We start from the raw sequence: 16,440 nt of genomic DNA, 5'->3' as shown, positions 1-16,440 counted from the left end.
AACACATCAAAACCATCCATCATCTACCTATGAAGCAGACAGTGAAATAACATGGGAAGAGAACCCAACATCAATGGGCCAAGAAGAAGGCAAATGAGTGAGAAGGAAGGCTACATCTTGATAGGGAAACAGAAATATGCATTTTTAGAGCTGCAACTTAAAAACAGCAATAGAAAACAACTCATTTTGCTAGTACTAATAAGAAATATATAAACACAATATAAACGATACTATATTTAAAATGTAGATCTGGTAATACTATTTTTCTCTAGAAATATAGGATAAAGAAGAGAAGTTCAAGAGTAAAGTTGCATAGAAATTACAGGCTCATTAAAAATGGTTAGATTTTAAGTTCTTAGTACACAGTATGCATATTTATTCCACCAGAATGCTGAAAATATAAGCTCTTTACAGGCTTATAGGTCATGGTAACTTACAAAACGATTTCCAGTATTTAAAAATATCTACCTGTGCTCGCTTTGGCAGCACATATACTAAAATTGGAACGATACAGAGAAGATTAGTATGGCCCCTGCGCAAGGATGACACGCAAATTCGTGAAGCGTTCCATATTTTTTTATAAAGCAGAAACTAACACACCATTGTAAAGCAATTATACTCCAATAAAGATGTAAAAAAATGATTAAAATGATAAAATAAATACATAAATAAATTAAAAAAAAATCTACCTTTAGAAGAAATGATGCTCCATCTACTTCTGCTTTGCCCAAGAGCTGACAAGTCAGGTCAAAATACTGCATTGGCTGGACATCACACAATTTCACTAATGTTGAAGAAGGTGAAATATGAGTAGATGCCCAAACACGTAACGCTTCTACCATTTTGTGGTCCTCAGCGGTGAAGTTAAAACACTTGCTTGAAGTACGAGGTATGATAGGAGCTCCCAAAGTTCCCTCAAATGTTAAAGACGCAAAGCCAGAGCTGGTGATACCCTGAGTCTCCTTTTTATATACTTGGATCTAAGAAAGTGGCAAAGTAGAAAACAAAACAGAAACAAACAAAACAGGTTTACTGATCCAGAACCTAGGAACTGGAAACACTTTTGAGATTATAAAATCCTGCCAGCATAGTTAATAGAGGACATAATTCTTTAAATATTTCATTTAATTAGCATATGAAATTATAAAACCTACTGGGCTATATCAAAATCCACAAGCACCATGTAAACCGTAAAACACTGTGCAAGATTATTTTTATTTTTTAAAGAGCTAGGTGGCAGCCTCCCTAATACTATCAGGCTTGCAGTTTTACTAACAAAACATTTATTAGTTTTTTTATTAAGGTATAATTCATAAAAGGATAATAAGTAACAATTATTCATGAATATTATAGGGAAACCTAGAACACTTAAAATATAAGAGTTTGAAGTGAGTAAAATGCAGCTGAGGCTAAGGGCTCATCAGTCTGACTGAGACAGCTGGGATATGCCTTAAAAACACTGGCTTTCTGAATTTCAAGGCTCAGTTATTAGATGCACATGCATTTATGACTGTTATATCTTCTTCATAAAGCAACCCTTTTGAACTTATGAAATACCTCCTTTAGTCTCCTGTAATACTGTCTGATATTAATAAATGTATTTATATATTTACTGGAAATTAGAAAATATATTGAACTGAAGGATACTTAAGCTGTGATCTGCTAAAACTTGTTGGATATAACTAAAGTAGTATTCAATACATAGAGAAAAATTTACAGAAATAAGTGAATATTTTACAAAAGAAGAAAGGTTAAAAATCAGAAATTTAGGCTTCTATCTCAAGAAGCTGCACAAAGAATATTATTTCAAATCCAAGGAAAGTGCAAAGAAAACATAATCAAGGTACGAGAAATAGAAACATACAATAGAGAAAATCAAAGCTAAAAACTGGTTCTCTGAAGAGATTTGGAATTCTCTTATATCTCTAATGGGAGTGTAAGTTGGTAAAAAACACTTTGGAAAACTAAAGGCTAATATATGCACAACCCTGAACTCACGAACCACACTCTTTGGTATACAATCAACTGAAATGCATATATATCTATGCATTATACAATATATAATATGTAATATATATTATAATTACATATAAATGTATATATTATATTACATATAATTATATATATTCAGTAAAAGGTATGTACTAGACTGTTTATAGCAGCATAATAACCTTAAACTGAAAACTACCTAAACGACCAACAGAATAAATATATAAATTCTGGTGTATTCAAACACTGGCTGGACAGAATACCATTTAGCAGTGAAAATGAACAAAGTAAAACTATATGTAATAGTACAGTTGACTCATACAAGCATAAGCCAGAAACTAAAACAAAAACAAAAAACCCCCCAAAAACTATAGTGTATTTCCTTTATATAAAGAACAAATACATATGAAACTATATATGTTGTTAGAAGTTGTGAGATTATTTACTCTTGGCGGGGGGGAGTGTGAATGACAACCCCAGGTAGGGGTACAAAGGACGTTTCTAGAGTGTTAGTAACATGAGCATGCTAATACTGTGAAAAGAGTGATGTATATTTTACTTCAGTTAAACAATAGCAAGAATTACAAATACAGTTGGCCCCTGAACACGGGCGTTAGGGGCACCGACCATTTGTGCAGTTGAAAATCCCCTTATAACTTAACAGTCGGCCCTCTATCCTCAGGTCAGCATCTATGGATTCAACTAACCGTGGGATCCTGTACTGCACTGTTTACTACTGAAAAGAATCTGCACATCAGTGGACCCAAGCAGTTCAGAACTGTGCTGTTCAGGGTCAACTGTACTACAGGAAACAGCAGTGTGTGAGAAATAAGCTATTTTTTTGAAGTTTGGATAAGCCTGTAATATAGTGCTACAATAGTAATATTTCTAGTTCTCTTTATCTTTAAGCAAATGTTCTCCAATATTCTTCTATTCTCAGGGAAAAGGCATTAATAGAGCAAGAGAGTTGTTTCCCACCATGTCTTAAGACTAGAAGACATCTGGACTATTGCACTCATTTATGAGCATCAGTGACCATGAGGACCACAGATAAAACTGAAGCAATAGAAGAAAAGACGAAGGGGTTGCGTGAAAACCCATGTAACAAAAGCAAACTATGAAGGGACTGAAATGTTTAAAACCTAAAAGACTGAAAATATTAAAGTGTTAAAAAGCTGATTTTTTAAAAATCACATACTATTTAATAGCTCTACCTTTTTATTAAATGTTTTCTAACGGAATGCAACTAGTCGGAATCGCGGCAGCTAACACATTTCTGTGGAAGGATGTCAGGTAGTTTGCTCAAATGAAGAGGTTTCCTAATATAAATCATTTGAAGTCTGATACTATTTACATTTCTTCTTGTCGCTTGAAATGCCTGACGTCATGTTCTAACAAAGCAACCACATAATTAGTGTAACTAGTTTTAGTGAGCAATACAGCGTTCTCTTCAAACAAATATAAGTTCTAAACAGTATGAATTATACCTTCAGCCTGTGAAAGCGAACAATATCTCCATTTTTATAAATCATTGGAAGGGCTTCATAATTTCCACTAAAGAACAGGCAGGTTAACTTTACATGTGTCTGGTCCACAATTGTTACAACTGAGCAATAATCTGGAAAACACAAAAATATTTTACCTGACTTTTCGTATTTCAAAGCATTTGACAAAATAATACTGAGTTCAAAACACCAAACGTTATTCTACCCTTTAATCAAGTCTTCTAAGAATAGGATCAAAACATAAAGAAATTTTCTTGTCTCTCAAAATGCACTGCCAAATTATTTTGCGAAAGTGTTCCACAAAAATTCATTTTAGAAAGTTTAATGAAACAAAAATAAAAACCGTACTTATAAATTGTCTGGAGGTGTAATAACTTTATTACCTCAAAGTTTAGAAACCATGAAGCAGATAAACATATTCAAATAATATAATTTCTAAAATAAACATAATTAAATTTAGAGTGAAAACAAAAAACTAGAAGATATTTGCAGCAAATGTGATGAAGAGTCAATATACTGCATAAAGATACTATGAAAACTGGTTATAAAACCCAGATTTTATAGTAAATATGAAAGTCGAACAAACAACTCATAGAAAACTATATGAGAACAACTCAAAAGGGAAAATGATGATTTGCTGGTTATCTATAAAAGGTTACACATTAGAACGAGAGCAATTTTATATAATTTAAGCTGGCAAAAAACCCCCAGCAAATTTAATGATAGTTGGGTTGCTATGAAAACAAGTAACTTCAATCACTGGTGGCAGCAAAAACTGTAGTTTCAGAAAATTGCACACTGAGAGTATGTCTTGACTTCCTTCCTTCTCAGTAATATACTCAAGACAGTATAGACATAGAAAAGGATAAACCCAGAACAGTGAAGGGAGAGGAGAGGGGAGTGAAGGAGAGGGAGAGACGATATCAACATATTTCAGGAAGTTGGGAAAGTAAATGGTTAAGGGATCAAATGGACAGAGGAGGATGCATCCGGAAGATACTCCAAAGTAGCTACAGCAAAGATGGCAGCCATTGGGATTAAGGGTGACAGTGAAAAATAGAGCCAAAATCAGGGCTCATGAAAAGTTTACACATAGGACAACTGTTTCAATGAGCACCCATCCTAACCCTCACTCCCCTTGAAAATAACTCCAGGTAGGCAGGTAGGGTATCTCAGTGTTTAACACCAACCCCTTCCTGCAACACAGGCTGCTTTCCAAGGAAGTTTCACTGATAGACAGGAAGTGGTAAGGCTTCTAATGAGGGTGTTAGCACCCAGAATAAATCCATCTGCATTATCACATTAGGGGGTCTACAGTCAGAAGGCTCTCTTCCCACCCACCTGAGACTGACACTTTCAATCAATGTGCCCTATGTAAGTACTATTTGTCTCTGTCAGATTTCCAATTCAAAAAAAGAGATCAAGTTGAAAAAACAAACTCATTATATACAAAGCAAACAAATGTCTACAACCTAAAATAAACCATAGCTACATTTGTAAATTTGTAAACAGTAAGCCATTACCAGACACAGAACAATAACGGATAGAAGGAAGGAAGGAAGGAAGGAAGGAAGGAAGGAAGGAAGGAAGGAAGGAAGGAAAGAAAGAAGGAAGGACACTGGGGAGGGGAGGGAGTGGAGGAGAAGAGATGAGTGGAGAGAAAGGGGGAAGGAATGGGGGAAGTGGGGAGAGAGGAAAGGAGAGGGGAGAGGAATGGAGGGCAAGAGGAGAAAGAGAAACCTGATTCTGTGAGGACGGGACAATAGTTCAGAGAACATAAAAAAACTTTAAGAACAAAATCTTAATAAGCATCTTCAAAAAGAGTAAAAAGATATTACATCCTCGTCTCTTGATATACAGGATCTACTGGACCCAATTTTAGTTTTGGAGTTTCCATTTTCAGTAGTTTTAACTATTTGTAAGGAGTGTTATTTCAGGACATTTTTCTTTCTTAGAAGTCTTCCAAAGATTAAAGATAAATTTTACTTATTTTTTAATAGAATAAGACACATTCTTCTTGTAATGATCATACGGCTCTACTGTACCCTTTTATAAATCTAAGATACATTACGGAATCTTAGTCATCTATTTTCCTTTATCTCAAAATATTTTGCTATTTCATTATCCTATAAATTATTTCATCATTATTCCTACCTATGCTTAAAAAAGACTAAATTAATTTTTAAAATGGGAAAATGAGAAACTTGCCTAGAGGAATGATGCAAGAGTGAAATTAATCATCCCTATTGCACTGCACTGCTCAATGTGTTATAACACCTTTCAAGAAGATATAAACCAGGTTTGAAAACTATCTTTGAAGTTTCTTCTTCAGCCTTAAGAATTCAGAACTGAAATTTTTTTGCCAATAGTCACAGAGAAGAAAATTAGATGGATCAGAAGCTGAACGCAAAGACAGGTATAGCAGCACGTTAGATACTATGGATAATGATGAATGTACTTTGAATAAAATACAAATGCTCTGAAGGTTTTAAGTTTCATATAGTATCATGACAGACTAAACACAAGGGCAAAGAGATCACTAATCTAATGAAACACATGGGACCTTAAATTAAATTTCATACCATGACTGAAGTTTAATCAGAGTCTGAAATTATGTTTAATGTTAAAGAATATATTTTGGTAAAAGGTATTTACAGTCCTAAATACAGTTTGGGGTTATCAAATAATAATTAATAATGTACAAAATGTCAATATTCTAAATTAATTTACAGAAATGGAATAATCCACTTTACTTCTCAGACAGAAAACAAAACAAAAATACAGTACTTATGTTAGCAAGATATCTTATTCCCAGGCCTATAAGTAGGGGGAAACTACATTATTTAGCAGTCAGCAATTACTGAGGGCTTACTATATGACAGGTAGTGTGCTAAGCAATTTATATGCATTATCTCCCTGAATTCTTAGATAGTTGTATGTAACAGTTTACAAACGAGAGAACTTAGTTTCTTAAAAAGTCCAGGCAAGGTATCCAAGTGTGAACGTCTTATAGGTCACATGTAACTCAGCATATCTGACTCCTGTTTCTTCATTTAACCAGAACACCACACTGCATGTTGCACGCTTTTTTAAACATCAACAACAATCCCAAAGAAAGTAAAATATTACGCTTAAAACTGTGATGGAGGGTTGAAAGTTTTCCTAAGTAGGTAAAATTATACTGAATCTTAATTCTATATTATTTACTATTTCATGCATTCATCTTGAAACATACTAAAGGAGAGTTCATTACTGAAGAATAACATATCATTATAATGAAACTTCACCTGTAATTTACTCCAGAGGCATCACAGAAACCCCACGAACATCACAGAAAGATTCTACAATAATTCATTCTTATGAGGTTTATATGCATTTGTACATTCTTTGTAATAATTATTTTTTGACTCATAAACTGAAAGAATAAAAGAAGAAAAGGAGACAATAAGAGTATCTCCTGAGGTAGCTGAACAAGAGTTAAATCCTAGTGGAAAGACAAAAGCAGTAAAAGAAGATGTATGTTTAAGGCTACTTAAAGAGGAGTTAACTGAATTGTGAGTGTAAGAGGACAAAGGAGAGAGCACAGTACTATAAATCAGGAGTTGGCAAACTATGGCCCATAGCCAAATCCATCCCACCACTGGTTTATTATCTTTACAAAGCATTCAACTTAAGTTTTCCAAAAAAAAATCTTTTCACATTCACATTCAGTTGGTTATAGCAGATTTAATGAAATTACTTAATTAGAATAACAAGTAAAAGGAGTAGAAAGAGATTTGGGAACCAAATTGTAAGAATGCAATTCTTTTGAGAATACAGTTCCACTAGTGGGAGCAGAAATGAGCCAGAGCATCAGGGCTAGGCAACTCCCAGTCACCAATTCCTAGTTGTGAAAGCTTAGGATGACAAAAGCATCAGTAACAGCGTTTTACAGATGGAGTGTAGAACATTTGTTCATTGTCAAATTAGATAAGAAGTTGCTTAAGAAAGTTTCTAATTTAAATAATAACTTAGCTGTAGGAAAACACCCAATGTGTCACGAAATAAATTACATATATTTATTGTGTAACAAAGATATATGTGTACATAGTAAATAATTTTCAGAACAGTGATTGTATATAGAAGATTTCTGAAGAATGCCAGCAGGAAAGTAGACACTCTTTAATCAGAAAACACAGAAATAGGCTTCCAGATTTAGTATTACGTCTTCACAGTTCACAGCATCTATAACACATAGTAGCTGATCAACCATCTTTACTAAATTAATGCATGTCATTACCTACAGCAAATATACAGTACTTGCAAAAATTCTCCCTCTCTGAAGCCTACTGCAGACACTGAAAATCATTTAGCCTCTTTATGCCTCAAATTCCTTACCTAAAAAACGGGGAAAATAATACTATTCACCTCATATGATTGTTAAAATTAAATAAGTAATTACATGTAAAGTATTTAAAACAGCACCTAGAACATGGTTAAATGCTATGTATAAGAGGTGGCCAGTGGTGGTAGTAGCAGCAGCAGTAGCAACAGCAGCATTTCTATTACTGATAATTAATCATAACATTTTTTTCTAATGAACACAGACATGATTTTAGAATCTGTCTTAACGAAGTACATGAAGATACTTTGCCAAGATACAGTGCCAAACGGATCACAGTCAGAACATAAAATCAAAAGTATAGATGTAAGGGATTGCAAAGGAATTCCAATTTTAATTTCCACTGGAATCTCAATGAGTTGTTTTTAGATATGGTGCTATCAACCTTCCACAGAGAAATATCTTGTAGTTAACAAGAGCATCTGGTCCTCAAGAGAAATTTCATTTGGAACACAAAGAGTTTCTGAAAAAGCTATAAGGTAGAATATAGCACTAACCACTTATTCAAAAATTACAAGATAATATAGAACAATTTTAATGGATCAAAATGGTAATCAAGGGTCAAGAAGATCTAATACCTCACTTAAAAATTAGGATAGGGCTTCCCTGTTGGTGCAGTGGTTGAGAGTCCGCCTGCCGATGCAGGGGACACGGGTTCGTGCCCCGGTCCGGGAAGATCCCACATGCCGCCGAGCGGCTGGGCCCGTGAGCCATGGCCGCTGAGCCTGCGCATCCGGAGCCTGTGCTCCGCAATGGGAGAGGCCACAACAGTGAGAGGCCCGTGTACCGCAAAAAAAAAAAAAAAAAAAAAAAATTAGGATAAAGAAGCTCACTGTGTCAGCTTGAAGAAATGTTCAAGTTCCTGTAGGGTAACAGTTCTCAAAGTTTGCTCTGCAAACCACTGGGGGGCTCCATAAATTCAAACCTATTTTCATAGTAATATTAAGATGTTATTTGCCTTTTCAATTGTGTTGACCTATCGGACTGATGGTATAGAAGCAATGGTGAGTAAAACTGCTGGTGTCTTGGCAAGAATCAAGGCAGTAGCCTCAAACTGTAGTAGTGGTCACTGTATCCTTCACCAACACACACTAACATTAGAACAAAAACCACAACAGTTTTACTAAAGAATAAGGCCATTCTTGATGAAGCATTAAAAATTTCTTATATTTGATCCTTGAGTACATGTCTTTTTAATATTTTACGTGGTGAAATGGGAAGCAAAATATTTCAACTGCTTACCAAAGTATGATGGTCATCTTAAGGAAAAACACTTGTGTGATTGTTTATGAGTTACACTAGCCACATTCTTTTCATGGTACAGCATTTTTATTTAAAAGGATGACTGACGGAAAAATTTTAGTTATTCAAGCTCTGGTATTTGTCAGATGTTTTTACAAAAATGAATGGAATTAATCTTTCAGTTCAAAGAAAACTGGCATTTTTTGGCCAATGATAAAACCAAAGTTTTTAGGCTAAAATTACAACATTGGAAAAGTTCCACCTTCTACCATGATATTGATGGTTTCTCAATATTCAAAGACTTTTTAAAATTTAATTTAATTTAATTTTTAACATCTTTATTGGAGTATAGTTGCTTTACAATGGTGTGTTAGTTTCTGCTGTATAACAAAGTGAATCAGCTATACATATACATACATCCCCAGATCTCCTCCCTCTTGCGTCCAAGACTTTTCTGATAAAATTGACTGGTGACAGAAATAACTGTTATATTTTGGTATTGTATGATACTGTACAATGAAATGGGTCAACATATAGAAGATCTGCCATCAGGAAATGTTTTTTTTCAAATGACCTATGCACTACAAATCATGGATGATTTAAAGATCCATTCAAACTGCAAGATGGATCAATGGATTTTAATTCAATAGAATATGAAGTTCACTGCTATGGTTTCAGATTCCTCACTGTAACCAACCTTTAAGAAGGTTATCAAAGAATATCCAAAATTACCTGAAGACTTTTATAAAAGTCCTCTTCCCTTTTCCAACTACATAGCTGTGTGAAGCCAGAAATTTTTATGTATCTCAACTGAAATAACATGTTGTAACAGATTGAAGGGATAAGAGAATCCTGCTACTTTCATTATTTTTTAAAGATAAAAATATCATCAAAAATGTGAAACAATACCACACTTCATAGTTTTGGAAAATATATTTTTCATTAGTTACTTATGTTTTACAATAGACTATTTTTGGTTTAAATGAATTATTAAATGTCATTAAATATGTTAGTTTTTCACTTTCAATTTCCAGTATGTTTAAATATCTATAACTGTGATCCATAAAAATATAAGCTCCTTGAGATCCTGATAATTTTTAGGAATATAAAAAGCTTAAGAAGCACTGATTTAGGACATCAACAATATTATACTTTCTGCAAGTGAAAATTCATAAAGTACTACATTTTATATAGATCACTACACAGACAGTCCCTTGCAATTCTACGATAATCAAAATTGCAAAGAAGTAAGAATTGGTCCTACCCCTTCCCTGTTCACAATAAATAAAGGTTAAAAAAAATATGGATAATGAATTGCTTGAAAGTGAAGCTCTATCAACTTTAATCTAGGTCGATAATCTCTAAGCTTGATTCTATAGACAATAGTTTCAGCAAACAAGAATCAGAGTACATTAAAAACGGTTCCATGTTCAAGTAATTCCAAGTAAAATTATGTTAAAAGTAAAGTTAAACAGATTCCTTTATTAAATCTTTTCAGAGGTGATAACGTGTTAATAATGCACCGTGAATCTCAAGAGCCAGATACAGTATGCAAAATTTCCCACTTTTTCATGGAATGTTTCACAGAATTGGTAGTTCTCCCACTGAAAATGCTTTGCTAAAAGCTGATGTAGATTAGATCCCCAAGTTATTTTAAATGAAGTATTACTGAGAAAACTAGAGAACTTACAGCCTCACTTGATGAAGAGGCAGACAGCTCTTCAGGACTACAGTTCACTGTTGTCTTGGGACATTCTCTTCAGCAGTTCCTGTCTCCCCATTATCTACCCTATCTCCTGGCAATCCACTGTTCTAGACTTTCTCTTTCTTGCCTTCTTATCTCCCTCTTTGTTATTACTTACAAGAGAGAGAGAAAAAAATAATCATAAGAGTAAAATCCCATTTTGATGCTTCCTGATACCAAACCAATTGACAGTACTATGAAGGAAAATAAATAAATCAATAAACCCTAGTTTTGATCTTTGTTCTTTTCTCAGCTTGGAGTGTTCTCCTATCTATAACTCTACATGAATCTTCTTTTCAGTTATATAAGGTAATTGTGTCTGATGATACCAGTTTTTCAAAAGTATCACGTATACTGGAAATCAGAAGCCTGATGATTCAGCTAAAAACTGATGGATAGCTGCTAAGGTGGTGGTAGAGATTGGGGTGTATACATTCTGTTTATGATTAAAAGATCAAAACTATTTCTAGTGTTGATAGAAATTCATTTGTATTTCTAAGTTCTTATTTTATGGCTGTTACATGTTCCCATTAATATTTTGCTTAAATCTAACTTATATAATACATATAAATGACAATAAATCTTTCAAATATTTAGCATAAAATACGAGCTTTCTTATCATGACATTTCTGCAAAGCAAAGAATATGTATTCAGTTTATCATTCCACTCTAAAAATCAAACTCACTGTTTTTCAACTAGTAATAACATCCAAGCATATACACAAATCCTATGAAGTCCTGATACTGTTTTCCAAATAAAGCAAAATATTTCATATCCCTAAAACTAAAGAATTAAAAGTATAAAATAATTATAAGAAATACTCCAATGCATAAGCTACTTTTCACTGTTTCTCTATTTCAAACTCCTACTTTTTTTCTTAATTCTTTTCATTTTTTAACCAAAGAGAATTTTTTGTGTGTTTTCATTCAGGGAAGGGGAGATGGGAAGGTGGGGTGACATTAATATATCCCTACCCACTGTAATTCTGTGTTATGTTAACTCTTCCAAAAAGCATTTCAAAAGTATTCACAACAAAGCTTAGGACTCCACATCAATAAATTAAAATGTTTTGCCTTATTCAAGTAATTACAGCAGTGTATTTTATAAACATCTGGTGCAGTGACTAAGGGAAAGGGTACATAAATTGCACTCACAAATACTGCACACTGGAAAGATAAACTGAAAAATTATAAAAGCCCCCTGTATGTACATTATTTCTCAGATTTGTTTTATTGCTCTATTTCCACAGCTTAATTTTGGACTACTGTTACAATGTGGAATTATTTTTCCTGCTCATATTTTGTTCTCCCCATACCAAATTACAAACAATTAAAACAGCATTCTTAAAATATTTCACTACTCTTAGCAAAGACTTTTAGTGCTACCACATTATCTATGGATATTTCTGAGTTGTTAAAAAATGCTTATATGTAAATATATGTACAGATACACAGATGTGTATATAGAGAACTATCAAGTAAAAAACTACTTTCTTAACATCAAGGATTGAAAAAGCAGAATTTAAAATGACCTCACCTAAGTTTACTTCTTAGTATATTAAATCTAACCTTAAGTATTTTCTTTACAGGCATGCCCACACACACAATCAATTCAATTACTGAGCTGCAGGCCCAGACAGACTTACTGTAGCAATATTCTTCAAAATAGCATCTACCTGCTACAAGGCAAGCTCTCCAGAATAGCATAACTAAACATGAGGAAATTCTCAGAGTCTCCTAAGGTTATCTATAAAATAATGAGGAGTTTCAAAATAAAATTTTATATACATATTTTATATACATATTTTTGGGTTTAGATATGTATATAGTTATAAAAGAAGGAAACAAAAATTCAGATTCAAGAAACAAGTGGCATTTAAAAAAATCTGTCCAATAATTTGCTCTCAAGGACAATAAAGAAGTAATATAAATGAAATATTAAATAGCTTTCAGGTTCTTTCACAAATTACCATTAGATTCATGACATAACTGGAAACCAAGCTACTCATTTTAACAAATACTAACAAGGCAAACTGCTAGAGTAAGTTTTATTTAACTTCTCCAAAGACGTAAAGTGTTTCACCAAGTAAGTAAATAATCCTTCAATAATGACTACATAAAATGATAAAAATATTTATTTTCCCCATGCCTCATTTTTTACTCATTCCCAAATGAAAGAAAAATCATCTTGTGAAGTTAGAGTCAACTTACAAATTAATATTTTAATAATAAAGTTACAGAGCTAAGAGGTAATTTAAGTCTACTTTCTTGATAGCCTGTATCAGCAGGGAAGGTAGGGAGAGTAGAGAGACATTTAATAAATCAGTATTCTTTCTTAGTTTATCTAAATAACAACCTCTAAAAATACATATTTAAACTCTGATAAAGAATTGACTTTAGGGGCTTCCCTGGTGGCGCAGTGGTTGAGAGTCCGCCTGCCGTTGCAGGGGACAGGGTTCGTGCCCTGGTCCGGGAAGATCCCACATGCCGTGGAGTGGCTGGGCCCGTGAGCCATGGCCGCTGAGCCTGGGCGTCCGGAGCCTGTGCTCCACAACGGGAGAGGCCACAGCAGTGAGAGGCCTGTGTACCGCAAAAAAAAAAAAAAAAAAAAAAAAAAAAAAGAATTGACTTTAGGGCTTCCCTGGTGGCGCAGTGGTTGAGAGTCCACCTGCGGATGCAGGGGACACGGGTTCGTGTCCCGGTTCGGGAGGATCCCACATGCCGCGGAGCGGCTGGGCCAGTGAGCCATGGCCGCTGAGCCTGCGCGTCCGGAGCCTGTGCTCCGCAACGGGAGAGGCCACAACGGTGAGAGGCCCGCGTACCGCAAAAAAAAAAAAAAAAAAAAAAAAAAGAATTGACTTTAAAGCTTCAGTAAGACTTCATGTTTAAACTGTTGACGAAGTATTTTAACTACTTTAACACTTAGGTAATACTTCATTTAACTTGATGTAAATCTAGAAAAGGTAACAAATGATAAATTAAGCCCTACATTCTGCGATCTTCAGCAATTCACCTAATTTCCTCAGTATGATTAAGTGTAAATTGCCTTGGAGTTTTATTATAAGGGAAAGCTGGTAGTTCATCTAAGTAAGGTCTTTAATCAAAGAAGCATGCATGCATGCATGCTTATATATTTATATAATCCACAAAAAAATTATATAATCCACAAAAAAATTCCTCCATGAAAGTTGCTTCACCACCTTTTTATCTACTAGGGCGCTGTTGTTTGTATTTATTTATTTTTTTGAGGTAATTAGGCATTTATTTATTGAAAGTAAGTTGAAATCTATTCTATTGTATATTATTACAACAAGTGCTGTTCTTCACTGAGGCAATCTATCATTGATTTTCTAACTATGTTTTCTACATATGCAATTCAAGATTTGAAAATTAAAATAATATTTACCTTACAAAGAATTCACATATCTATTAATAGCTACTGCAACTGGCTGTTACCATATTACAGGTACAGTTGCATATGTTACTTCAATTGTTACAGCAAATTCCATGAGAGACCATGACCATCATCATCTCCATTTTCAGATAAACAAATTAAGCAAGAGAAGCAGAGTAAGTTGTCTATGGTAAAACAACTAAAAATTTCTCTTAAGCTTATGTTGTAGAGTGTTGTTGTTTTTAAATCAATCAGTACTTCATCAACAGTTTTCCACTTGTATAAAATTTTATTATTGAAATACTAAAGTAAAAGCCATGAAGGCAAATCACTGAACTAAGGCAATACTATATGCTACAATCTTACTTGTTTACAAGGATACTTGCTATACAATACACACATAACAGCACTCTCTTTATTATCCTGGTGTGAGGTTAACATAATTTCCACTCATGTTTTTATAATGTTGAAAAAGATCATGGGAGGCAGGAAAGAGAAGCGTAAATATTACGATAGATATAAGTTCTAATATATAGATAAATATACATGCACACACAGATGCGATAGGTAGACAGATATATTTATGAGTTCATAAATGTTATTCTGAAATTAACCTGGGGGAGTTTTCCTCTTATGTTTTACTCTATGCATTGAGCAACCATAGGTCATAGATGGTACACCTAGGTGTAAGAATTTCAACTAAGACTAGCAATGGTCTTTATCTTCACAGAGTTTGTGTTTAAAATAAGGGAGACAAAACAGTAAGATTAATTTTTAAAATAACTATAAAAGTATATTTATATTCATCAATAAAAAGGAATAAACTATTGATACATGCTACAACATGGAACCTCAAAATCATTATGCTAAGTGAAAGAAACCAGAAGCAAAGTGAGCCTATCTATATGAAGTGTCCAGAAAGGTACAGAGATAGAAAGCAAGTTAACGGTTGCCTAGGACTGGGGATGGCAATGAGGACTGACTGCAAACAGAATGGAGATCTTTTTGTATGGTGGTGTTTGCTCATGGCCATAAAAATGAAATTCACTCTTCGTGGTTGAATCAGTTACCATCAATCATACAAATGTCAGCATATGAAGTCTTGCTGATATCTTTTGTTAACTATGATCTCCTCATCCATTTGGTTTGACATTAAAAATTATATCTTTTTAAATCATCATTTTAATTGTAACTTGGGAGCAAATATAAACACATGTGCTGTACCGTCTGAATCCTTCTTAAAATTTGACAAAAACCATAACCATGAATGAGATCAGAGGTCAGCAAACTATGGCCTGTGGGCCAGCTGACTTCTGTAAAATCAAGTTTTATTGCTACACATTCATTTCCACATTGTCTGTGGCTGTTTTCATGCTATAAGGCACAACTGAGTAGTTGTGACAGAGACTACCTGTCATGCAAAGCCTAAATTTTACACTATCCAGTGCCTTAAGGAAAAATCCAACTCTTAAACTAGATTAATGGTGGACATACAAAAAGGATACTGGAAATAAAGGACTAATAGCGTAATACTCTGAAATAGGAAAAGACACTAAAGTACACTACAATGTCTTTATTTAATACTTAATCTTTCAAGAACTCAATTTTTCAAAGTAATGGTACTAGTATGTAAACAGTCCAGCATCAAATGCAGTAATATTTACACGACCAATTTAAGAAATTTCAAGATGAACTTAGTATAGAAGATAAAAGATCATGATATTCAAAGCAACTCAACAATTATTTCTGATAAGAAAAACGGCCTACAAGAAAAAAAATACTCAAAAAGACTGTCAATTCCACTCTTAGGTATATACCTAAGAGAAATGAAAACATGATGTCCACACAAAAACATATATATGAATGTACATAGCAGCATTATTTGTAACACCAAAAAACAGAAAGAACCTAAATGTCCATCAAGTGACAGATGGATAAATAAAATGTGGTCCATCCATGCAATGGGATACTTTTCAGTAACAAAGAGAAATGAAGTACTGATACATACCACAACATGGATGAACCTTGAGAGCATGCTAAGTGAAAGAAATGAGTCACAAACTATCAGATATTATGATTCCATTAATATGAATAGTCTAGAATAAGCAATCTATAGACAGAAAGTAGATTAATCGTTGCCTAGGGCTGGGAGGAATACGGGGAATTTGGGAGCTAAGAGATGCAG

The 16,440-nt window shown here is 33.8% G+C and overlaps 1 protein-coding gene and 1 non-coding gene across 3 annotated transcripts in view; one reads left to right on the top strand and one right to left on the bottom strand.

Moving 5' to 3' along the window:
• POT1 (protection of telomeres 1) overlaps positions 1 to 16,440 on the bottom strand; it is an 82,125-nt gene that overhangs the window by 32,149 nt on the left and 33,536 nt on the right. For both annotated transcript variants that reach the window (XM_033420370.2, XM_004265486.4), the window contains 2 exons: positions 3,477 to 3,607; positions 690 to 980 (listed from right to left, as the gene is read on the bottom strand). In XM_033420370.2, the coding sequence (XP_033276261.1) occupies positions 690 to 980; positions 3,477 to 3,607 (422 nt within the window). The remainder of the gene's footprint in view (positions 1 to 689; positions 981 to 3,476; positions 3,608 to 16,440) is intronic.
• LOC117199800 (U6 spliceosomal RNA) lies at positions 471 to 577 on the top strand. The gene has a single exon (XR_004481137.1). It is a non-coding gene; the product is annotated as a U6 spliceosomal RNA (small nuclear RNA).

Source organism: Orcinus orca, chromosome 9 (assembly GCF_937001465.1).
Source record: "Orcinus orca chromosome 9, mOrcOrc1.1, whole genome shotgun sequence".
Taxonomy (NCBI): domain Eukaryota; kingdom Metazoa; phylum Chordata; class Mammalia; order Artiodactyla; family Delphinidae; genus Orcinus; species Orcinus orca.
This window is presented reverse-complemented; position numbering and strand designations above follow the sequence as displayed.